This window comes from Gopherus flavomarginatus, chromosome 23 (assembly GCF_025201925.1).
Source record: "Gopherus flavomarginatus isolate rGopFla2 chromosome 23, rGopFla2.mat.asm, whole genome shotgun sequence".
NCBI classification, from domain to species: Eukaryota; Metazoa; Chordata; order Testudines; family Testudinidae; genus Gopherus; species Gopherus flavomarginatus.
The window spans coordinates 14813436-14837642 of record NC_066639.1 but is presented as its reverse complement, the minus strand read 5'-3'; the positions used below and the strand labels follow the sequence as shown (position 1 = coordinate 14837642).

Here is a 24207-nt window from a genome sequence, read left to right as displayed (position 1 = left end):
CAACCATCCATCTGTCCATCCAGCAATCCTTCCCTACGTACACCCATCCATCCTTCTGTCCAGCCATCCATCCCCATGAGCACACATCCGTGCATCCATCCAGCCATCCGTCCCCATGAGCACCCATCCGTGCATCCATCCAGCCATCCGTCCACATGAGCACCCATCCATCCATCCATCCAGCCATCTGTCCCCACGAACACACATCTGTCTGTCCATCCAGCCATCTGTCCCCACCCACAAGCATCTGCCAGTCCATCCAGGCATCCATCCCCACGTGCACCCATCCACCCATCTGTTTATCCATCCCAACGTGCACCCGTCCTCCTGTCCGTCTATCCATCTGTCCCCATGTGCACCCATCCGCCCAGCCATCCATCCCCACATGCACCCATCCGTCCAGCCATCATCCCCACATGCACCCATCCGCCCGTCCATCCAGCCATCCATCCCCACGTGCATCCATACGCTCATCCGTCCAGCCATCCATCCCCACATGCACCCATCTACCTATCCATTCAGCCATTTATAAGCAACCACCCGTCTGTCTGTGGTGCTGTCCATTCCTTTGATCACCTACCTGCCTGTATGTCCAGTCATCTTTTCTCGCAAGCACCCCTCTGTTCGTCCAACTAGCGATCCGTCCTCATGTGTACCCATCTGCCCTTCCGTCCAGCTCTCTGTCCCCACATGCACCCATCCATCTGTCTGTCCAGCCATCTGTCCCAATGTGTATCCACCTACCTGCCCATCTATTCATCCGTCCCCATGCATACCCAACCTTCCGTCTGCCCATCTATCTGTCCCCATGCATACACATCCGCCCCCTCATCCAGCCATCCATCCCCACATGCATGCATCCACCCATCCATCTATCCCCATGTGCACCCATCTGCCCATCCATCCATCCATCACCACATGCACCTATCCATCTGTCTGTCCATCCATCCATCCATCCCCCTATGCACCCGTCCTCCTGTACATGCAGCCATCTGTTCCCATGCGTGTCAACCCACCGTCCATCCAGCCAATCTTCCCTACATGCACCATTCCACTCGTCCATCCATCCATCTGTCCACACGCGCACCTGTCCATCCATCCGTCCACACATCCATTCCCATGTGTATCCATCACTTTGTCCATTTATTCATCTGTCCCCTCACACACTCACCCACCCATCTGTCCATTCATCAGTCCCCATGTGCACCTATCCACCCATCTGTCCATCCATCCCCACGTGCACCCATCCACCTGTCCATCTATTCATCTGCCCCCACGAGCCCCCACCCACCCGTCTATCTGTTCCTATGCGCATCACCCTCTCGTCCATTCAGCCATCTATCCCCACGTACACCCGTCCACCTGTCCATCCGGTCATCCGTACCCACAGTGACCCATCCACCTGTCAGTTTATCTATCCATCCCCATGTGCACCCATCCGCCCAGCCGTCCATCCATCCATCCATCCCCATATGCACCTATCCACCCCTCCACCCAGCCGTCTGTCCCCATACTCACACATCCGCCTGTCCATCTATCCATCCATCCCGATGAACACCCATCTGCCTGTCCATCCAGCCATCCGTCTCTGCTTGCACCCATTCGTCCAGCCGTCCATCCCCATGTGCACCTATCCACTCATCTGTCCAGTCATCCGTCCCTATGTGCACCCATCCATCCCCATGTGCACCCATCTGCCCATCCATCCCTCCATCCCCATGTGCACCCATCCATTTATCCATCTGTCCGCATGAGCACCCATCCACCCATCTGTCCAGCCATCCATTCCCACTCACACTCATCAGCCCATCTATCCAGCCATCCATCACCACAAGCACCCCTCTGGTCACCAATCCAACCATCCATCCCTACCCACCCATCCACCTATTCATCTTTCCATCTGTCCCCCCTACACACCTGTCTGCCCATCTGCCCTGCCATCCATCCCCACTCACACCCGTATGCCCATCTGTCCAGCTGTCTGTCCCCACGCACACCTGTATGGCCATCTGTCCAGCCATCTGTCCACACACGCACCCATCCATCCAGCTATCAGTAAGGTTGAAGACAAGATGGAGGAGATGCAGCTGCCTTTTATATCCTCTGCCCTGTGGACAATCACAGCTGCAAGATGGCACCTGGAGTCACATGGGCACGTCAACTGTCCATGCATGACTCCATTTGCAGGCTGACATTGTTTACATGTTAGTTTGAATGTTCCTAGGAAGGCTCAGACGTGGACTGACGTCTTCCAAAGTCCATTGTCCATTAAGTGTTTCTTCACTGGGCACTTACTGAGAACAGTCCCATCTCAAGAAGCTGACCAAATGCTTCACTGAGGGTACTTAGAATCAAACACATTGAGATACAAGTACAGAGCCAATATTCATAACTTTAACTACAAAAATGATACACACATGCAGACAGCATAATCATAATCAGCAAATTATAACCTTTCCATAGACACCTTACACGACAAACTTTGTACAATATTTGCTGAAAATACATAAGTGGTTGCAACAATGATCTACCCGGTCACAGGCTATGTCAATAATGTCTCACTGCCCCTTCTGCCTATTCATCCAACAGTATGTCCTCACATGCACTCATATGCCCGTCCATCTATTCCCCCTTTCCCCCCCTGAGCCTGTCCGTCCGGCCATTTGTCCCCATGCGCCACCCACCCACCCATTCATCTGTCCAGCCACCTGTCTGTACCCACATGCACCCATCTGTCCGTCCATCCAGCCATCTGTCCCCACGTGCACCCATCCCCCATCTGTCCAGCCATCTGTCCCCATGTGCGCCTTCCCAATCACCTTTGCACCCACCTGTCCTTTTATCCATCCATTCTCAAGTGCATCCACCCATCTGTCTGTCCATCCATCCCTCTGCATGCACACTCATCCACCCGGCTCTCTTCACACACATCCAACTGTCCATCCACCCATCCCCACACACAGCCACCCATCCATCCTCACATATAGCCACTCACCCGTCTGTCTGTCCAGCCACTCGTCTATCCATCTATCCCCATGTGCATCCTCCCGACAGCCTTCCATACATCTCCCATGCACCCACCTGTCCATCCACCTCCCTCCCCACATGCACCCTCCCATCTGTCTGTCTGTCCATCCATCCATCCCTCTGCATACACACCCATCCATCCATCTGTCCATCCATCCATCCATCCCCATGCACACTCCCCCATCTGTCTGTCCACCCATCCATCCCCTCACAACTACTCATCCATCCATCCACATGCACACACTCCCATCTGTCTGTCCACCTACGCATCCATCCATCCGTCTGTCCCATGCACGTCAACCCATCTGTTCATCCATCCACCCATCCCCACATGCACCCACCTATCTGTCCATCCATTCACACACCCACCCATCCATCTGTTCATCAATCCATTGGTCTGTCCTGCCCTCCCCACATCCACCCATCTGTTCGTCCATCCACCCACCTCTCCGTCCAATCACGCATCCCTACACACATCCATCCATTTCCATACACGCGTCGAACTGTCTGTCCAATTCCTGTTCGTGATGAAGGAGTTTATTGGCGCCATCTTGGATCCTGGCACTTCCCACTAAGAATGCAATGGACTGGCTCTTTTCCTTTGAGCTGACCTTTATGGGCTGGGCACAGATTCCCCCTCCTCTGTGTGTCATAGACCCTATACTGCTCCTATTCCTGGAGAGTTTCCTTTGGCTGGAGCCTGTGTTTTTGGAGCAGGTGACTCATGGCTCTGCACCAGCAGGGAATTCCTCAGCTGGCCATGGATTTGTCCAGTTTGATGCTTGATGGTTGCCCTGGCACGTCCTTGCTCAGTTAATTATCCCATGACCACGTGAGCCTGTGGCCGATAGTCAGAGAATCCCCTTCCCTCCTTCCATTTGTGGGGGTGGTGGGGAGGTGTCCTTTTGGGACAGAGGAGGAGTTCTGCTGAGGGGAAAGGGGAGGGATCCACATGGGTGAGATTGAGGGAGACAAGGGGAATCCTTTTGGGGGTATTGGAACTAGGAGAAAAAGAGGGCTGGGACACAGGAAACCCCTTGTAGGGGATTGGCAGGGGAAACCTGTGTGGGTTTCAGGGGGAGAGGGAGGGCTGATCCTGAGTGGGGCTGGGGGAGCTGGAGTCTCCCCCACCCTCCATCACTAACCCCACCCTATTCTCGCTCCCCTGTAGGGGTGGACCCCAGCTTCATCCTGCTCCTGTTCATCCTGGTTTCCAGTTTGATCCTTGCGGGAACGGTTCTTGCTTACTACATCAGGTGAGTGCCGGGGACCCCCTACCCTGGGAAAGGCTCACCCGGAGCGGGCAACTTCTTGCTATGGACTAATAGCATCATTGATGGCCATGTTGGACCCTGGCCCATCCTGCCATGGTCTGATGACTTAATTGGTAGCTGCATTGGCTTCTCGTTGCTCATCACTAACTGTGGGCTAACAACCGTATTGACAACCATGCAGTCTCCTGGCTTTTCTTGGAACTGACAGGCAGAGTGGCTGGGGGGAGGCCTCCGATCCCTAAGTGGCCCCCTCAAGGATTGAACTCACAACCCTGGGTTTAGTAGGCCAATGCTCAAACCACTGAACTATCCCTCCCCCATGGTGTATCTGTACCCCAGTGCCCAGCACAGGAGGTAGCCCAAGCGACCCCCCTATTTCCCAAGGTGGGCTCCCCCCATCCTTTCGCAGCAGTCGGGTGGGAAGGTGCAGTGTCCCCCCTACACTTTGGGGCATCGTGCCCCATGTCTCTGTGCTTCTACGCTTCGCAGGCGCCGGATCCTGCATGCCCAGCTGATGAAGGGGCCCAACAAGATCATTCTGACCATGGACGACTTGACGTTCATCCACACCCAGAGCAGCAACAAAGTAAGAGGCAGATCAGGGGGGCAAAGGACAGTCAGGGGGGAACCCCACTGGGGCCAAGGGGGCAGGGGCCATCCAGGGTGATGTGTGGGGGAAGTGGGTCTTAGGAAGGGGTTCAGGATGGTGGAGTGAAGCGAAAGGAGGCTGACGAGGAGGGTTGGATGTCAGGTTGGATGGCCTTGGTGGGGTAGAGGGGCCGGGGGGGATCAGACTTGCTTCCTGGGGTCACACACATGCCTCGGGGACCAGGGACATTGGATAGTGGGGCCCCCAGTGTCAGAGGGAGAGACATCCTCAGGACTGGGGTTAGAGACCCTCCCGGGAGGGGGTCACTGGGGCACACCCTAGAGGTCAGAGATGCCAATGGGAGTTCAGTGGGCGGATGGGATCTGGGGTCAGAGCCCTCCTCCAGCCCTGGAGCCAGACTAGCCCTTGTCCCTTCAGAAGATGGACGATAGCCGCACGAGCCTGGCGGGGAAGAGCGTCTCCGACATGAGGAGCTTCAGAAGCCTGGCAGCCGCCCCCGACAACACCAACGTGGCTGTCGCTGAGGTAACCTTCCCCCAGACCCCCAGTGCCCCCTCCCTCTGCGCTGGCTCTAGAGCATAGACCCCCCCAGATAAATACCCCCTGGGCACTGCCCCCGGGGCACAGACCCCTCCACTGGGTAAATACCCCCTGGGCACTGCCCCCAGGGCACAGACCCCTCCACTGGGTAAATACCCCCTGGGCACTGCCCCCAGGGCACAGAACCCCCACCAGGTAAATATCCCCTGGTGGGGGCACACCCCACTGGGTAAATACCCCAGTACCCAGGTAAATACCCCTTCCTGGGTAAATACCCATTGCTGGGTAAATGTCCCCTGGGTAAGTATCCGACTGGGCTTCACTCCCTCCAGGCCTCCTGGGGATGGCTCTGCTCACTGACTCTGGCCATGCAAGCCCCTCTGGGACACCTGTGCTTCCCACCCCCCAGCTGCCATCCTCCCAGCACATCTCCACTGCCTCCCGGTGCCCTGCTGGCATGCAAACCCTTCCCCCCCCATGACGATGCGGTTCTGGCGGGACCCAACTGAGAGTGCCAATTCAGGACCAATTGCTTAAACAGGGCAGTTACAGCCCTAGGCTGGGTTTTTTCCACCTCTGAGGCAAACCAAACCAGCCCGACAAAAATGATTTCGGTTTCACTCCACTAGCTAACCACAAGTCACACAAGCAATTTCCTTAGACACTCCAGTCTCCCAGTATCACCACCTGTGCCACCCGTCCTGGGGATGAATGGTTATGAAAACCAACACCCCAGTAAAAGAAAAAGGTTCTCTCGATCCCAAAGGACCAAGCCCCAGACCCAGGTCAATATACACATCAGATCTTACCCACAAATCACGCTGTTGTCAATCCTTTAGAATCTAAAATCTAAAGGTTTATTCATAAAAGGAAAAAGATAGAGATGAGAGCTAGAATTGGTTAAATGGAATCAATTACATCCAGTAATGGCAAAGTTCTTAGTTCAGGCTTGTAGCAGTGATGGAGTAAACTGCAGGTTCAAATCAAGTCTCTGGAGAACATCCCCCGCTGGGATGGGTCATTCAGTCCTTTGTGCAGAGCTTCAGTTTGTAGCAAAGTCCCTCCAGAGGTAGGAAGCAGGATTGAAGACCAGATGGAGATGAGGCACCGGCCTTATATAGGCACTTCCAGATGTAAGAGCACTTCTTTGTTCTTACTGTGGAAAATTACAGCAAAATGGAGTTTGCAGTCACATGGGCCAGTTTCTGCACACCCTGCTGAGTCACAAGGCGTATCTGCCTCCTCTCAATGGGTCAATTGTGTAGCTGATGGTCCTTAATGGGCCATCAAGCAGGCTAAGCAGAGCTAACACCCACTTGTCTGGGATCTCTCCCAGTAACACAGCACAAGTTTGAAATATAGACAGTATACAGCCAATATTCATAACTTCAACTACAAAATGATACAGACAGCATAATCATAATCAGTGACCCATACCCTGGTCTTAAACACCTTACATGACCCCCTTTACATAAGATCTGGTGCCACTACAGGACCTTGGTTGCAACCCATGTTCTATATGGTCCCAGTTTATATCAATAACGTCACACACCCCCAGTGCTAGTCACCCCCTCCTTTATCGTGCCCAGTGGGATCCCCCCTTGCTCCCCTAGCTCCAACCCCTTCCCCTGCCCCACCGGCATTCGGGGTGCCCCCCTGCTCCCGCTTCTCTCTCCCTCCCCCTGCCCTGCCAGGCCATGTGATTGACAGCTGCTTCCTGCCATCCCTAGGGAGATGAGAAGCAAAAATGCAACAGCCACATCCCCTTCCTCCTTCTTTTGTTTAACAACCAAGGGCTAGTGGCAGCCGTGCAGGTAAGCGACCAAAGGCTCCAGGAGCTGCCTTTGGGCTCCCATGTCCTCCCCCTCGGCTTCTTCCCTTCCTCCTGCCCGGGTTTCACTCCTTTCCCAAGGACAGGAGGGAAAACAGCAGCTATGGCACCCATTAGCCGCCCTCCATTCCCCGCCACCTGGCGTCGAGTTGGTAATGCCACCACCGGGCCTGGGTCCAATTCCCTCATTGGCCACATTGCCTGCCTGTTGGATCCACCCGTCACAGCGTGGGGGAGTCCCCCTTGCCAGGGCAGTGTGTTTTGATTTTTTTTAATGGCACGAAAAGCGAGAATTTCTCCCTGCAATGCACATGGCACGCAGTAGATGACACCATGGGGAAGGAGGAGTGGTTCTTACTATTGGTGTTATGGAGCCAGCTACTGCTCCCCGGGGTCCTGTTGTGCTGGGCGCTGCCCAGACCCCAATTGAGGACCTGGCCCTGTCATGCCAGCCGCTGCCCGGACCCAGACCCAGATCCAAGCCCTGTCATTCCAGGCGCTGCCTGGATCCCAGCCGAGATCTGGGCCCATCATGCCAGGCGCTGCCCATATCCCATCTGAGATCTGGGCTGTGATCCTCCCGTAATGATTTCCAGCTCTAAGAGCTGCACGCCACCAACATTGTAACCCTTGTGAGCCCACATTCAGCAGCTACTGACCCATCGGCCAATGGGGTCTCCTCAATGCTGACTCAATTTCCTTTCGCCAAGTGGCGGTGTTCAGGCAGGGGAGTGACAATGTGGAGTTTCTCCCCCCTCCCCGCACCTCCAGGAGCTGAACTTTTAGCCTCTGGCAAATGTCTCAGAGATTTCCCGGCACCGAGATGGGAATAGCAGGATTCCCAGCTGCAATTCCCCACAGGAGACTCTCCAAACACTGGGGGTGACTCCTTGCTTCTCACTAGTGGCCAGTCCGGGTATGGCAATGGGTGAATTTCTGACTGCCACTGTCCAAATTGCCCTGCTCTTTCCACACCAAGCAGCACAGTGCTGGAGTTTTGTATCGACTGAAGGCCTAAAATCAACCCCATGTGGTATCCTTGGCAGAAAAACTCTGCGGGAAGAGGACACCTCATCCCACTTTCAGAGGGTTGGAGGCTAGATGTGTTTGACCTCCTGCATGTAACACAATTTCTTCCTGTGCTGAGCCCGATGACCCGTTACTTAGCCATAAAGAAAGAGAGGGTTTAGTAACCCGCCCCCATCAGGGCCCATGATTCTTGAACCCTGGCTCTAACATTTTGGGCTTTCTTACCATTGGTGTCAAAGTTTGGCATCATTGGCCATTTTGAACACTTTTTTTTATTATTATTTTTTGTTTGAATAGGGGGTATGTTACGTGCTTGTGCTTTGATACATTTGATTGTTTGTTTAGAGAAAAAGGTTGAAAGAATAGAATGAGAGAGCTTAAAGATTAAAAAAAGAACCAATTTCCCCCCCAAAATGGCTGACGGTGCCTAACTTTGATGCTAACTGAAACGGGGACGGAGGGCGGGCTATAAGCCCTAAATGGGATGTGGAAACGTGTCAAAAATACATGGTGATGAATGCTATTGAGTTATATACTACTGTCCACCCTCCCCCCCCACCCCGAAAGCAGCACTGATCTTTCAGGTCCCGAGGCCCCAATCCTATCAATGGATCTGTCCCACGTAGGATTGGTGTTTTCTGCTCCGATTCTGGCCATGCATCCATCCAAATGGGACTTTCAGAGTTGAGCCCGTGCCAAAGTGCTCTGGTGAATTGGGGAGTTTTGAATCAAGCTGGTCAGAAATTGATTTTCTGTCTTGCAATTTTATTTTTTTTTTAGACTTTTTTTTGGGGAAAAAATCCAACAAAATTTTTTTTGGGGGGAGAGGGGACATTTTAAACCTTCACAATTTCAGAATTTCAGGGTCTTTTTTGTGCGAAACCCAATTCTGAAATAGATTTTGCTTTGGCTAGACGTCTCTTATCTCGAGGAATGCCAACATTTTGTTCAGCTCAATCTGAATTTTTCCATGGTTGGTTTGAATTCTATTTGGCTATCGAGTAATGAAAAGTCATTTCACAATGAAAAAGAACCCACCCAAACATTGCACTCCCAGATAGGACATTTTTCACCCTTTTGAAACTCCCCTTTCCCCCTCACCACTTCCCCAAATTTTTAAACAAAAATTTTGTCAGAATTGATGCCAAAAATTTTGGCATGGCCCAAACGGTGTCTTCCAATGAGAAACTTTTTTGCTGAGAATTTTCCTACCACCTCTACCGGGGGGAGATCAGCAAAGGCCTGTGAAATGAGGGGACGTGAGAGGGAAACTTTAGCCTGGTGCAAACCTTGGCCACCTTATGAATCATAGCCCCTGTAGTGACCGGTGGGATGGTGCCATAGCTGGCTGAGTGGCTGCCTGCTCACACCAGGTTTGTTCTCTTTCTGGCTGGGGTGGGCGATCGTGGGCCTGGCTTTCCCCAGCCAAGGACAAAGGTACGAGGCCACAGATGCAGGCTACAGAGATTTTGATGGTGGGTCTTAGCCAGCTGGGAGGGGCAACTAGCAACTCAACCTCCTTCTGCCATCCCCATCTCCATCCCAAGGGCTCCCGGGCCAGGTGCCATCTCTGCTCAGGGATGGAGGGGGTGGGGGTGAAAAAGGAGGATGCATTTTTTTAAAGCTTTGGCACTAAACACTGAGTAGCCTTGTGCCTGGTGGTTAAAGCAGGGGGGGCTGGGAGCCAGGACTCCTGGATTCTCTTCCCAGCTCTGGGAGGGTAGTGGGGTCTGGTGGGTTAGAGCGGAGGAGACTGCGAGCCAGGACTCCTGGGTTCTCTCCAGCTGTGGGAGGGGATTGGGGGCTGGTGGTTAGAGCAGGGAGGGCTGGACATCAGGGACTGACCCCAGAGCCTGATGCAGTGAGGGATAAAGAACCAAAGGACCTGGTGCTGAAAATGCAGGGGGCAGATCCCCTTCCCACCCCCATGCTTGCAGCTTCTCTGCTGCCCTCTCTCCACCACTGGGAAGATCAGATTTCCCTGCCCTCCCCGCTGGGTGCCCCTGGAGGGCATGCTGGTGCCAGCTGGGTGGCATGAGATGGGGCGGGGTGTCGCTGGCTTCTAAACTTGCTATTTGTTTGTTGCAAATCTGGCTGGGTCTGATCCCTGCCCGGCTGCGGGAATCCGCCGCTTGCCCAGCTCTGGGTTACCAGATTGCCCTTCTGTCTCATCCCCTAGGGTGACTGGGTTTGGCTGAAGAAGTTCCCAGGGGACAAGCACACGGAGATCAAGCCGGCCACCAAAACCAGCTTCTGCAAGGTGAGTGGGAACCACAATAGGCGTATCACTGCAATGGCTGCTCTGAGACACAGGGACCATTCCCTGCCTGGCCACTGGATGCCACTGCTGCTCCGGGGGGGCTGGGATACACCCTGTGAATTCCCCTCCCTGGCCATTGGCTTTCCTCTGTCTCCCCCGCCTCCAGCTCCGGGACCTGCGGCACGAGAACGTGAACCTGTTCCTGGGATTCTTCTACGACTGCGGGGTGTTCGCCATTGTCTCGGAGCACTGCTCCCGCGGCAGCCTGGAGGACCTCATCCGCAACGAAGACATGAAGCTCGACTGGATGTTCAAATCCTCCCTGCTCATCGACCTCATCAAGGTACAGCCAGGAGGAAGGGGGCGGGACAGGGCTGGTATCCTGCTTTGGGGCCTGGGGCCTGGGGCCTGGGGCGGGAATCAAGCCTGGTGGAGGGGCAGGGGAATCCAGCTGCTTGAATTGCTGGCCAGGATCTGCTGTTCATTGGGCATGGGAGGGGATCCACTTGCAAGATGGCTAGCCAATGGGGATCCTGTGATGCCAAGTATCTGCTGTGATATCAGGGTTCCACTGCCGGAGATCAGCTGCCAAAGTGGATCCCGTCACACAGGGAAGGTCTGCTGGTAGGGCGGGGTCCAGCTGTGTTTGGAGGGGATCTATTTTCAGGTGATGCTGGTGGGAAGGTTGCAGGGAGATCCATTTGAAGAGTGAGCCTGCTGCTGCTTCAGGAAGGGATCCCTCTCACACAGAGTGCTAAGCAGAGGGGATCTTCTGGGATCTTGCAGGATCCTGGAAGAGGGGATCCTTTCACATGCAGCCCCGTCTTCAGGAAGGGATCCTGATGCCCAAAGCACCAGGTGGAGGAGATCTTCTAGGAGGTCCATGGGAATCCATTCACAGCAGGGAAAGGGGATCTACTCCAGGGGCTGGGAGGCTGGATAGGATCCACTCCCAGACCATGTTCATTGGTATGGCTGGGGGATCCACTGGGCAAACCAATCACTGGCCAGAGAGGTCTACTCAGTGAGAGGATCAAAGGGATCCAGTTGATTGATCTCCTGACTCGGGATCCACTGGTACAACACACTGGTTAGGGATTCCAATGGATAGTTGAACTGATTGGAGTGGAGGAATCCACTGGATCAAAACAGAGTTAATCTGTGATCCACTGGCACAACACACTGGGAAAGAGGTCAACTTGATAGATCAGTTGGCATGGCCAGAGTGACTCACTGAATCATTCACACAGCTGATTAGGGAATCCATTGGGATCGATTGGTTAGACACACTCAGGGAACCCAGTCACTAGATCTAGTGATGACAAGAATCTACTGGTTCAGCCAGGTGCTGGTCAAGGACCCACTAGGATACACTGGCCAAAAAAAAACTGGTCAGGGGATCCACTGGATAGATCAGCTGGCTGGGGCAGATGGATTTATCGGACCAATCTGGAGGCAGATTTGGCATCCAGTTGGACCTACTGATTCAATTAATTGATCAGAGAGGAAACCCACTGGAGTAATTAATCGATCGAGCTGGTGGATCCACTGGATCACTTAGGCACCAGAGCCAATCACCCACAAAGAACGTAAGAGCCATTCAATCCTGGGTCAGCCAGAGGGATCCACTCGCTCAACCTGGCATCAGGACCAGAGATCCCCTGGGATCTACCAATCCAAATAAACCAAGAAGCAAACTCCCTGGCTTCGTTGGAGGGTTCCACTGGATTTCCCACATGGCCAATTGGGGCTGTCACACAATCAGAGCAGATCCTGGTGCTGTCGGCGGCCCCGGGGACCAGCCAGGGGTGGGGAAAGTTGTACTCACCCCAGTCTCTCTCCCTCTACCCCCCTGCAGGGGATGAAGTACCTCCATCACCGGGATGTGGTCCACGGGCGACTGAAATCACGGAACTGCGTGGTCGATGGGCGCTTTGTGCTGAAGGTGACAGACCACGGCTTCAACGAGCTCCTGGAGGCCCAGAAGATCCCACATGAGCCACCCAGGCCTGAAGGTGACGCCCCAGGAGAGAGTCTGGGCAGGGGAAGGGGGCACAGCTGGGGCCCATGTGGGCAGAGAGGGGGCAGGCTGGAGGGGTTGTCGTGTCGGGGAGGGGCTATAGGCGACTGAGCCAGCCCTTCTTGTTGTTGTCCCCAGAGCGGTTCTGGACGGCGCCAGAGCTGCTGCGGGACCCGACACTGGAGCGCAAGGGCACCTTCCGCGGGGACATCTACAGCATCTCCATCATCATGCAGGAGGTGATCTGCCGCAGTGCCCCCTACTGCATGCTGGACATGCCGGCCGATGGTATGGGGGGGGAGGGACTGTGCCCCCATCTCCTCCGGCTCCTGCCTCCCCACTCTGCTGGGGCCCCTCACTCCCAACCTCCAGCCCCTGCTAGCCCAGCCCTGCGCTCCCCCCAGCCCTGCCGGTGCCCCTCACTCCTGACCAGCAGCCCCTGCTAGCCCAGCCCTGTGCTCCCCCCAGCTCTGCCGGTGCCCCTCCACTCCCGACCCAGAGCCCCTGCCATCCCAGCCCTGCTCCCCCAGCTCTGCCAGTGCCCCTCACTCCCGACCCACAGCCCCTGCTAGCCCAGCCCTGTCCCCCCAGCTCTACCAGTACCCCTAACTCCCGACCCACAGCTCCTGCTAGCCCAGCCCTGCCCACCCCCAGCCCTGCCAGTGCCCCTAACTCCCAACCCAGAGCCCCTGCCAGCCCAGCCCTGCTCTCCAGTTCTGCTGGTGCCCCCCACTCCTGACCTGCAGCCCCTGCTAGCCAAGCTTCGGGCTGCCCCCGAGCTCTGGCAGGGCAATTGGTGGAGGCAGAGCAGGGCGCCGGTGACTGTGGGTTTCCTCTCATGGGCAGAGATCATCCGGAAGGTGGCGAAGCCGCCCCCGCTGTGCCGTCCCTCGGTCTCAGTGGACCAGGCCCCGCTGGAATGCATCCAGCTGATGAAGCAGTGCTGGAGTGAGCAGCCCGAGCGGCGGCCGACCATCAACCAGATCTTTGACCAGGTAGCGGGGTGGGCGGCCTGGCCCCGGGGAGGATGGGGCACAGGGCATGAGCCAGTCCAGTAGGTTAGGGGCAGAAAGGAGGGTACGGGAGCTGGCCCTGCCCACCAGGGGCAGAGCTGATTGGGGCGGGGGGGGGAAGCATAGATACATGAGCAAACAGGGAGCTGGAAACAGGTGACATTTGGGTGCCAGAGTGGGTGGGGATGTTGGAGCCAGTGCCCATGGGGAGCAGGGATGTTGGAGCCAGAGTCAATAGGGAGTGGGGATGCTGGAGCAGGTGCCCGGAGAGGGAGCAGAGATGCCGGAGCCAATGGGGGGGGTGCCGGAGCCAGCAGTGATGGGGAGCAGGGGTGCCAGTGCCGGGTGGGAGCCGTCCCTCTCATGCCTCCCCCGCCCGCAGTTCAAGAACATCAACAAAGGCCGGAAGACCAACATCATCGACTCCATGCTGCGCATGCTGGAGCAGTACTCCAGCAACCTGGAGGACCTGATCCGGGAGCGGACGGAGGAGCTGGAGATCGAGAAGCAGAAGACGGACAAACTGCTCACCCAGATGCTGCCACCGTGAGTCCCAGCTGGGGGTCGGGGTCCATCCCAGCCCCGCTGATGCCCCCTGGTGATGCAGGTCGGCGGTGCAGGCTCTGGGGGAGGTGATGGGGGACCGGTGGGGGGGTCGGGATCCATCCCAGCCCCGCTGACGCCCCCTGGTGACGCAGGTCGGCGGTGCAGGCTCTGGGGGAGGTGATGGGGGACCGGTGGGGGGGTCGGGGGTCCATCCCAGCCCCGCTGATGCCCCCTGGTGATGCAGGTCGGTGGTGCAGGCTCTGGGGGTGTCGGGATATGTCCCAGCCCCGCTGACGCCCCCTGGTGACGCAGGTCGGTGGTGCAGGCTCTGGGGGAGGTGATGGGGGACCGGTGGAGGTGTCGGGATCCGTCCCAGCCCCGCTGACGCCCCCTGGTGATGCAGGTTGGTGGTGCAGGCTCTGGGGGAGGTGATGGGGGACCGGTGGGGGGGTCGGGATCCATCCCAGCCCCGCTGATGCCCCCTGGTGATGCAGGTTGGTGGTGTAGGCTCTGGAGAGGTGATGGGGGACCGATGGGGGGTGTCGGGGTCCGTCCCAGCCCCGCTGACACCCCCTGGTGATGCAGGTCAGTGGCGCAGGTTCTTGGGAGGCAGTGGGGGACCAGTGGGGGGGTCGGGGTCTGTCCTAGCCCTGCTGACGCCCCCTGGTGATGCAGGTTGGTGGCGCAGGCTCTGGGGAGGTGGTGGGGGACCGGTGGGGGGGTGTCGGGATCCGTCCCAGCCCCGCTGACGCCCCCTGGTGACGCAGGTCGGTGGTGCAGGCTCTGGGGGAGGTGGTGGGGGGGTCGGGGTCCGTCCCAGCCCCGCTGACGCCCCCTGGTGATGCAGGTCGGTGTTGCAGGCTCTGGGGGAGGTGATGGGGGACCGGTGGGGGGGGTGTCGGGATCCGTCCCAGCCCTGCTGACACCCCCTGGTGATGCAGGTTGGTGGCGCAGGCTCTGGAGAAGTGGTGGGGTACCAGTGGGGCGGTCGGGGTCCATCACAGCCCCACTGACACCCCCTGGTGATGCAGGTTGGTGGCGCAGGCTCTGGGGAGGTGGTGGGGTACCAGTGGGGCGGTCGGGGTCCATCTCAGCCCCACTGACACCCCCTGGTGACGCAGGTTGGTGGTGCAGGCACTGGGGAGGCGATGGGGGACCGGTGGGGGGGTCGGGGTCCATCCCAGCCCCGCTGACGCCCCCTGGTGACGCAGGTCGGTGGTGCAGGCTCTGGGGGAGGTGATGGGGGACCGGTGGGGGGGTGTTGGGATCCATCCCAGCCCCGCTGACGCCCCCTGGTGACGCAGGTCGGTGGTGCAGGCTCTGGGGGTGTCGGGATATGTCCCAGCCCCGCTGATGCCCCCTGGTGATGCAGGTCGGTGGCGCAGGCTCTGGGGAGGTGATGGGGGACCGGTGGGGGGGGTCAGGGTCCGTCCCAGCCCCGCTGACGCCCCCTGGTGACGCAGGTCGGTGGTGCAGGCTCTGGGGGAGGTGAGGGGGACTGGTGGGGGGGTCGGGGTCCGTCCCAGCCCCGCTGACGCCCCCTGGTGATGCAGGTTGGTGTTGCAGGCTCTGGGGGAGGTGATGGGGGACCGGTGGGGGGGGTGTCGGGATCCGTCCCAGCCCTGCTGACACCCCCTGGTGACGCAGGTCGGTGGCGCAGGCTCTGGGGAGGTGATGGGGTACCAGTGGGGGGGTCGGGGTTCATCCCAGCCCCGCTGACACCCCCTGGTGACGCAGGTCGGTGGTGCAGGCTCTGGGGAGGTGGTGGGGGACTGATGGGGCGTGTTGGGGTCCGTCCCAGCCCCACTGACACCCCCTGGTGATGCAGGTCAGTGGCGCAGGCTCTGGGGAGGTGATGGGGGACCAGTGGGGGGGTCGGGGTCCATCCCAGCCCCGCTGACGCCCCCTGGTGACGCAGGTCGGTGGCGCAGGCGTTGAAGATGGGGACGCCGGTGGAACCTGAGTACTTCGAGGAGGTGACACTCTACTTCAGCGACATCGTGGGCTTCACCACCATCTCGGCCATGAGCGAGCCCATCGAGGTGGTGGACCTGCTCAATGACCTCTACACCCTCTTCGATGCCATCATCGGCTCCCACGACGTCTACAAGGTGCCCCCCCTTTCCCCTGGCCTGCGGGGCGAGGCCCGGCCTGGGGGGGAGCTGGAGAATTGTCAATGGGGAAGATCTTGACACAGGGGAATTGCGGGTTCCCGAGATGGCAGGCAGTGGTTGGGGGGGGCAGGGGCCCTGACTTGGGGGTGGCCAAGATAGGGGGAGGCAGCCTGAGGGAGGTGGAGGTTGTGGGGGAGCAGGGATCTAGGGTCTAGTCATAGAAGGGGGGATCAGGGGGCCCCAGAATGGAGTTTGTAATTGGGGATACCAAGGATTGGGGGCCCCTGAGATGGGGGGCAGTGGCTGGCAGCACAGGGGAGCAGGATCAAAGGGGCCAGGATGGGGGGCCCAGCCAGGGGCAGGTGGAGGTCAGGGGCGGGTTTTGGGGAGCCCAACACTGGGAGATTTGGGGGGCAGGGACTGGGGAGTTTGGGTGCTCCCGGGTGGGGTGCCCCACAGGGTGAGGACAGGGCTCCCTCTCTGACCCCGCCCCCCCGGCAGGTGGAGACCATCGGAGATGCCTACATGGTGGCCTCAGGGCTGCCCCATCGGAACGGGAACCGGCACGCGGGCGAAATTGCCAACATGTCGCTGGACATCCTGAGCGCCGTCGGGTCCTTCCGTATGCGCCACATGCCCGAAGTGCCCGTCCGCATCCGCATTGGGCTGCACTCCGGTACGGCGTGGGCGGGGGGGGGGGCACAGTGCCCTGGCCACGCCCCCTCCCATGCCCCCGAGCCTTGGCCACGCCCCCTCCTCCATGGCCACACCCCCTCTGCATACCTCCTGAGCCATGGCCTCGCCCCTCCTCCATGCCTCCTCCCACAGCCATGGCCATGCCACCTCTGTGTGCCTCCGCCCCTTCATGATGGCTGTGCCACTTATTCCTCTGCCCCCCCCGTGCCCCGGCTTGCCCCCGTCTGGAGTCGTAGCATAATGGGGTCCTTCATTCCCCCCCGCAAGGAACCCTTCCCTACCCCCACCTGTGGAGAGGTTTTGGTGTGAGTAGTGGGATCCCAGGACTTCCCCCAGAGTTTACTTGACTGAGTGGTGGTGGGGAATCAAGGCTGAGGAGCTGCGGTGCCCCATACAACCTCCCAGTTGGATTGGGACTGGCTGGGCCCCCCTAGAGCAATGGGGTTTGGAGATAACTGCCCACTGAGATGCAGGGGGCACCTCCCCTTGTCAGAGCAATGGGTTCAGGCTCTCTGCAATCTCAGGCAGCGTTGCTGGCTCAGTCACGCCCAGGCCAGCACCCTGTAGCCCTGTTCAGCCATCCATCCCACCGTAACCCATCTCCCGGCCTGTCTCCCCACAGGGCCCTGCGTGGCTGGTGTGGTAGGGCTCACTATGCCCCGGTACTGCCTCTTCGGGGACACTGTCAACACCGCCTCCCGCATGGAGTCCACCGGCTTGCGTGAGTCCCCCCCGTTGTCCCCCGGCAGGGCCCGGGGCAGTGCTAGAGAGAGCGGGAGAGAATCTGCTGGGGTGGCACCCAGGGGTGTTTGGATGAGGGGGGCAGGGGATGTGTGGACAGAGCAGAGGGTGGGGATTTTGTTTGGGGATTAGGGATGCTCACCCCTCATGTCCCCGGTGCTCCCCGCAGCTTACCGGATCCATGTGAACATCCGCACGGTCACCATCCTGCATTCGCTGAAGGAGGGATTCAAACTGGACATTCGGGGCAAGACAGAGCTCAAGGTAATGGTGCCTCTCACTCCCGACCCACAGCCCCTGCTAGCCCAGCCCTGCCCCCCCACAGCTCTGCCAGTGCCCCTCACTCCTGACCCACAGCCCCTGCTAGCCCAGTCCTGTCCCCCAGCTCTGCCGGTGCCCCTCACTCCAGACCCACAGCCCCTGCTAGCCCAGCCCTGGGCTCCCCACCCCCAGCTCTGCTGGTGCTTCTCACTCTCAACCCACAGCCCCTGCTAGCCCAGCCCTGACCCCCCAAGCTCTGCTGCCTGCCAATGCCCCTCACTCCCGACCCGCAGACCCCTCCACTCCAGCTCTGGGCTCACAGTCTCTCTCTCTCTGCTTTGCCGTAGGGCAAAGGCGTGGAAGACACATACTGGCTGGTGGGACGAGACGGATTCAACAAACCCATCCCCACGCCCCCCGACCTGCAGCCGGGGTAAGAACTTCATGGGTCTGGAGCCCCCTCTGATCTCCATGGGGGGATGGGAGGGGAAGGATGGGATAGGGTGGGTGACCACCATCCATGCCTGGGCCCTGAGGCCACCCTGAGAGGGGACCTGAGGGTAGAGGGGTGGGGCAGCCAGGGCCTTGAGGGAGATGGGAGGGGACTCCTGGAAAGAAATGGAGAGGGGGCTGGGAGCTAGGACTCCTGGGTTCTCTCCCCAGCTCTGGGAGGGCAGTAGGGGCTGATGGGTTAGAGCAGAGAGGGCTGGGAGCCAGGACTCCTGGGTTCTTTCTCCGGCTCTGGGAGGGGAGTGGGGGCTGGTGGGTTAGAAGAGGGAGGGCTGGGAGCCAGGACTCCTGGGTTCTCTCCTCAGCTCTGGGAGAGGAGTGGGGGCTAGTGGTTAGAGCAGGGGGGGCTGGGAGCCAGGACTCACTCTGCCCCCCTCCTTCAGGGCGAGTAACCACGGCATCAGCATGGATGAGATCCCCGCAGACCGACGGAAGAAGCTGGAGAAAGCCCGGCAGAACAAGTAGCGAGGGAGGCCAGCGAGCGGGAGGCCGGGCTAGGCGGAGGTAAGGCCAGTGCTGGGGGACAGGGGAGCTGCGATAAGACTCTGAACTGCCCCTGCCCATGGATAAAGTCATCCCCAGAAGCACCTCGGCAAGGCCAAGCCATGCTGGGAGCCAGAGGCATCTGCCATGCCCCTCCTGACCCCACCTCCGGAAAGGTGGGGCTACGCTGGGCTCCTCTCCCTTTCCCCGTCTCCTCTTTCCCCAGGAGCAAATCCCTAACCCCTGACCCACACCTCAGCCAGGTCTGGAAACCACAGGTCTATGCAAATAAACACTGCTCTCATTTACATATTTGATCAATATGCACCGGATCGTTTATATAACTCCACCATATTGTTCCCCTTCACCCTCCCTCCGAAGTTCCCCTCCATCAACCCCCCATCCTGCCCTGATCACAGAGCCCCTCTCCCAAGGACCATAGAGACGGGGTTAGAATGCCCAAGACGGTAGCACAACTCTGTCCATGAGCTGCTCTGCTCTATGGTTGTGGGTGGCCTATGGGTTCCCCCACCGAGGTCACCCCAATGCTCTATTCCAGTTAGAGTCCTCCAACTCTCCTTAACCATAGAGAGGGGGCCCAGAGCAGCCACCTGCCTCGAGCTACTCTGCCCACCCTACTGCCCATTGCCCTGGCCCAAGCTCTATGGTTGTGGGTGGCCTACGGGTTGCCCACACCGAGGTCACCCCAATGCTCTATTCCACTTAGGGTCCTCCACCTCTCCCTAACCATAAAGAGGGGGCCCAGAGCAGCCACCTGCCTCGAGCTGCTCTGCCCACCCTACTGCCCATTGCTCTGGCCCAACCTCTATGGCTGCGGGCGGGCCCAATGGTTACTCTAGGGTTCTATTGCACTGAGAGTCCTCCAGCTCTCCCTCGCCATAGAGATGTGGCCTAGAGTGCCTCCCCAATAAAAGTAGGATCGGGTTGGGGGGAGCTGCGGGAAACCAAGTGGCTCTGATGTGACTGATTCTTCCTTCCCTTCCCCCCGCATCCAGATCTGTGGGCAACACCACCTAACACTTCCCGGCCAGTCCCTGTGGGGCAGACTCAAATTGCTCCCCCGCCACGCCCTGTGGAAGGACGATGGGTCGGGCCGGGTGGGCAACTCGTGCCGGTCACCAGAAATGGACTCATCTTTTCGTGCGCTGGTCCCACCTCCCCAGGTGCATCGTGGGACTGTTGGCTTTGTAGCTCAAGATCCAGGCGCATTATGGGACTTCGGCCCACCTGGAATTTCCATGCACCTCCTACTACAAATCCAGGTGCATTATGGGACTTTGGCCAACCTGGGATCTGCCGTTCATCTCCAACCAGGGACCCCAGGTGCATCATGGGACTTCAGTCAACCTGGGAATTCATGTTCATTCGGTAATGGGCAGCATCCCCTGGGACCTGCCGTTCTCCCCCCTTTCTTCAGGGATTCAGACTGTACCATTGTGAAGAGATGGGGATGGGTAGTGATTTGTTCATACCCTAATTGCTTTCTGCAGAGAACCCCGGCCAGACAAGAGGGGGGAATGGAGCGATGCCCCCGTGGGGTTACCGCAGTTTGCTGGCAGAGTGCTGGGGGATTAGCTCCCTCTAGGAGCAGTGAGGGGAGCTCCCTCCCCGCTAACAGATATTTTGGCGGGGCTGGAGGTCCTGGCTGGCTCAGGAGGGCAGGGGCCTGTCCCCTCTGGGGGGCGCCGGCTCCCACTTGGCCTCAGGGCGGGGACTGGCTGGCTCAGGGGGGCAGGGGCCTGTCCCCTCTAGGGGGCGCCGGCTCCCCTCCGGCCCCAGGGCGGGGACTGGCTGGCTCAGGGTAGGAGAAGGTGATTGAGACAAGTGGGCTGGGAGTGAATCTGTCTGGAGCCAGGGCTGGATCCATCCATTAACACTGAATTCTACCGTCTCCTTGTGGATTGAGTTTCGGTCACCAGAGTGGACCTGGGCAGCGCTCCTCCCCCGGCAGGGGGTTAAAACCACAGACCTTGCTCCAGGACGTGCCCATCGGACCCACCCAGGATTGTCTCCTCATGCAACATGCAAACAGTGCCCAAGAGGAAAGTAGGGGGATCATGGCAGAACGGCTCTCCTGGGGGATGTGGTCCCAGCCCCAACTGGACCTTTCTTTGCCCACCTGGTGTTTCACAGGTTAAAAAAACACACAAAAATCTCATGCACATGCAGTACACACAACTGACCCCCTGACGGCAGTCAGCACCCACCTGCATTGTCATATAACTGAATCACAGAATATCAGGGTTGGAAGGGACCTCAGGAGGTATCTAGTCCAACCCCCAGCTCAAAGCAGGACCAGTCCCCAACTAAATCATCCCAGCCAGGGCTTTGTCAAGCTGGGCCTTAAAAACCTCTAAGGAAGGAGATTCCACCACCTCCCTAGGGAACTCACCCTCCTAATGAAATAGTGTTTCCTAATATCCAACCTAGACCTCCCCCAGTGCAACGTGAGACCATTGCTCCTTGTTCTGTCATCTGCTACCACCGAGAACAGTCTAGATCCATCCTCTTTGGATCCCCCTTCAGGTAGTTGAAAGCAGCTATCAAATCCCCCCTCGCTCTTCTCTTCTGCAGACTAAACAATCCCAGTTCTTCTTCGAGTGATTGCTCATATCCATTCCAGTTAGGTGTGCGCGCTGCGCGTGCACGTTTGTCGGAAGATTTTTGCCCTAGCAACTCCGGCGGGCTGGCAGGTTTCCCCCCCCCCCAGAGTGGCACCGCCATGGCGCCTGCTATATACCCCTGCCGGCCCGTCCGCTCCTCAGTTCTTTCTTACCGCCGTGTCGGTCGTTGGAACTGTGGAGCGCGGCATAGCTGTCCTCCACGTCCCTAGCTCTCCATTGTATCGTTGTTCTACTAGTTGTATTTAGTTGTAGTTGTAGTTAGAGAACAGAATATTAGTTGATAGTTGTATTTACTTATTGTATATAGTTAGCGGGCTTGAGCTCTAGCCCTCCCCAGTGCCCGGCGCCAGGCTCATGCCCGGTTTGCCAGGGTTCAAACAGTGCTCAGCCTGCAAGAAGCCGATGCCCATGAGCGATCCCCATGACTCCTGCTTGAAGTGCCTTGGGGAATCGCATATTTCCGAGAAGTGCCGCATTTGTAAGGCATTTAAGCCAAGGACCAAGAAGGAGAGAGATCAGCGCTTAAAGACTCTCCTCATGGAAGCAGCGCTTAACCCTCCATCCTCGACACCGAGTGCTGGCTCTGCTCCGCCACCGGACCACACCGGGCCCGGGAAAACGCCTCGGAACCGACCTTCCCCTGCACCGGGCCCCAACGCAAGACCTTTGACGTCCACCACTCCGGCCAAGCAGACTCAAACGGAGCGCCCGGCACCAACTACTGCCGCAGCACCATTACCAGGGATTCCGTCAAGTCCGGTCCCTCACAGCTCCCCCATAAGATCCAGGGTTGAGCTAATGGTCCCCTGGACGCCTGAGACATTTTCCTCGGCTAGGGACCTGATAGCACTAACTGGGTTTACGCTGCCTCAACCCCCGGTGCCTCCGGTGCGGGTTCTACAATCTAAAGGCAAGCCTGTGGCTATGCGAGCACCGTCTCTGGATTCACCGAGCTGGCACCAATCCCCATCACGGTCCCGGCACTGTGGGCGGTCTCGATCAAGGTGCCGCTCGCAGTCCCGGCACCACTCTCCGCGGCGGTACCGGTCGTACTCGCGGCGCCGGTCCTCTTCACGATGGTCCCGATACTCCCGGCACCGCTCTGGCTCGAGCCATCGCTACCGGCGCTGAGATTCGAGAAGCTGTTCCCAACGTTGGCGTTCTAGATGCCGGTCGACCTCCCGGCACCGCGCTGGTGGCAGGGCCCGGTCTTGATCCCGGCACCGCTATGACGCCCGGCACCAAGGAGGTCTCCGCCGTCTAGAGCGAGGGACCCATATCAGTCCCGTTCGGCTCCTCCCTGGCCGTCCCGACAGCCGTCTGTCTCCTCTCAAACAGACAGCGCGTACGCCATGGACACTGACAGGCCTGCTGCTCTTTTCCATGATCCCCCCCTCAGGAACCACAACAGTGGGGCTTCTGGACTCCCTGGGCGTATCATCAAGCCCAAGGCCCTCAGCAGGTTCCCCCGCGTTCGACGGCATCTGAACACAGGGCTCCGGAGGCCACATTGTCTCGTCCTTCCCCTTCCCCTGCAGAGGAGAGGTTGTCTCACCATCAGGACCCTCATCTCCCTCCAGAGTCAGATGCAGTGCTCCAGGCAGAGCCTCCTGCAGATCCACTCCTGCCGGGTGTCTCCTCATCATCCTCCCCGGATGAAGCAGTGGCTGGAATGACATCCACCAGCCCTCCTCCGCTGGACCTCAGGGCGCATCAGGACCTCCCCAGGCGTGTGGTGCAGAACATGAACTTACAGGCCGAGGAGGTCTCAGAAATTGAGGATCCGGTGGTGAGCATATTATCTGCCGATACACCCACTCGAGTCGCCCTTCCTTTCATCCGGACCATTCAGGCCAATGCCAATATACCATCTGGCAATCACCGGCGTCCGTTCCCCCCGCTGCACGCGGAGTGGAGCTCAAATACATGGTGCCCTCGAAGGGATATGAGTATCTATATGTTCAGCCGCCCCCGTGCTCCCTCGTCATACAATCAGTGAACGAGAGGGAGCGCCATGGCCAACAGGCCCCGGCACCAAAGTCTAAGGAAGCGAGGCGCATGGACCTGCCCGGCCGACAGGTCTATTCTGCGGGCGCCCTCCAGCTTCGGGTGTCCAATCAACGGGCTCTCCTTAGCCGCTACACTTATAACACCTGGGCGGCAGCGGACAAATTTAAGGAGCTGCTTCCGCAAATGCGCGTCAGGAATTCGCTGTGATCCTTGACGAGGGCAAGAAGGTAGCGAGAACTTCCCTACAAGCATCTCTGGACGCCGCAGATTCGGCCGCCAGGACTCTAGCTTCTGGCGTTACCATGCGCCGCATTTCCTGGCTACAGGTCTCTGGCCTCCCTCCGGAGCTCCAGTATACCATCCAGGATCTCCCGTTTGAAGGCCAGGGCCTGTTCTCGGACAAGACTGACCCCAGGCTACAAAGCCTCAAAGACAATAGGGTCATTACACGCTCACTGGGGATGCATACAGCCGTCACCCAGCGCAGACCCTTCCGGCCTCAACAACAACGCTGGCCCTACCCCCAACCCCAGCAGAGGCAAGACTTCGCCAGACGATGAAGTAGAAATGGCCGACGTAGACAATCGGGCAACCAAG

At 58.4% G+C, this 24207-nt stretch overlaps 1 protein-coding gene across 2 annotated transcripts in view; it reads left to right on the top strand.

Annotated features, from left to right (window-relative positions):
* The window catches only part of GUCY2D (guanylate cyclase 2D, retinal), a 55535-nt gene extending 34979 nt beyond the window's left edge, over positions 1 to 20556 (top strand). Inside the window, exons 5-21 of one of the 2 annotated variants that reach the window (XM_050932740.1) lie at positions 4199 to 4283; positions 4791 to 4887; positions 5329 to 5436; positions 7182 to 7265; positions 10491 to 10571; positions 10738 to 10914; positions 12430 to 12586; positions 12730 to 12879; positions 13438 to 13586; positions 13987 to 14150; positions 16069 to 16261; positions 16766 to 16940; positions 17583 to 17681; positions 17871 to 17965; positions 18310 to 18395; positions 18856 to 18976; positions 19972 to 20556. In XM_050932740.1, the coding sequence (XP_050788697.1) occupies positions 4199 to 4283; positions 4791 to 4887; positions 5329 to 5436; positions 7182 to 7265; positions 10491 to 10571; positions 10738 to 10914; positions 12430 to 12586; positions 12730 to 12879; positions 13438 to 13586; positions 13987 to 14150; positions 16069 to 16261; positions 16766 to 16940; positions 17583 to 17681; positions 17871 to 17965; positions 18310 to 18395; positions 18856 to 18937 (1982 nt within the window). In that variant the 3' untranslated portion in view covers positions 18938 to 18976; positions 19972 to 20556. The remainder of the gene's footprint in view (positions 1 to 4198; positions 4284 to 4790; positions 4888 to 5328; positions 5437 to 7181; positions 7266 to 10490; positions 10572 to 10737; positions 10915 to 12429; positions 12587 to 12729; positions 12880 to 13437; positions 13587 to 13986; positions 14151 to 16068; positions 16262 to 16765; positions 16941 to 17582; positions 17682 to 17870; positions 17966 to 18309; positions 18396 to 18855; positions 18977 to 19971) is intronic. The other variant, XM_050932741.1, reaches the window with a different exon arrangement.
* Positions 20557 to 24207: the final 3651 nt, after the last annotated feature.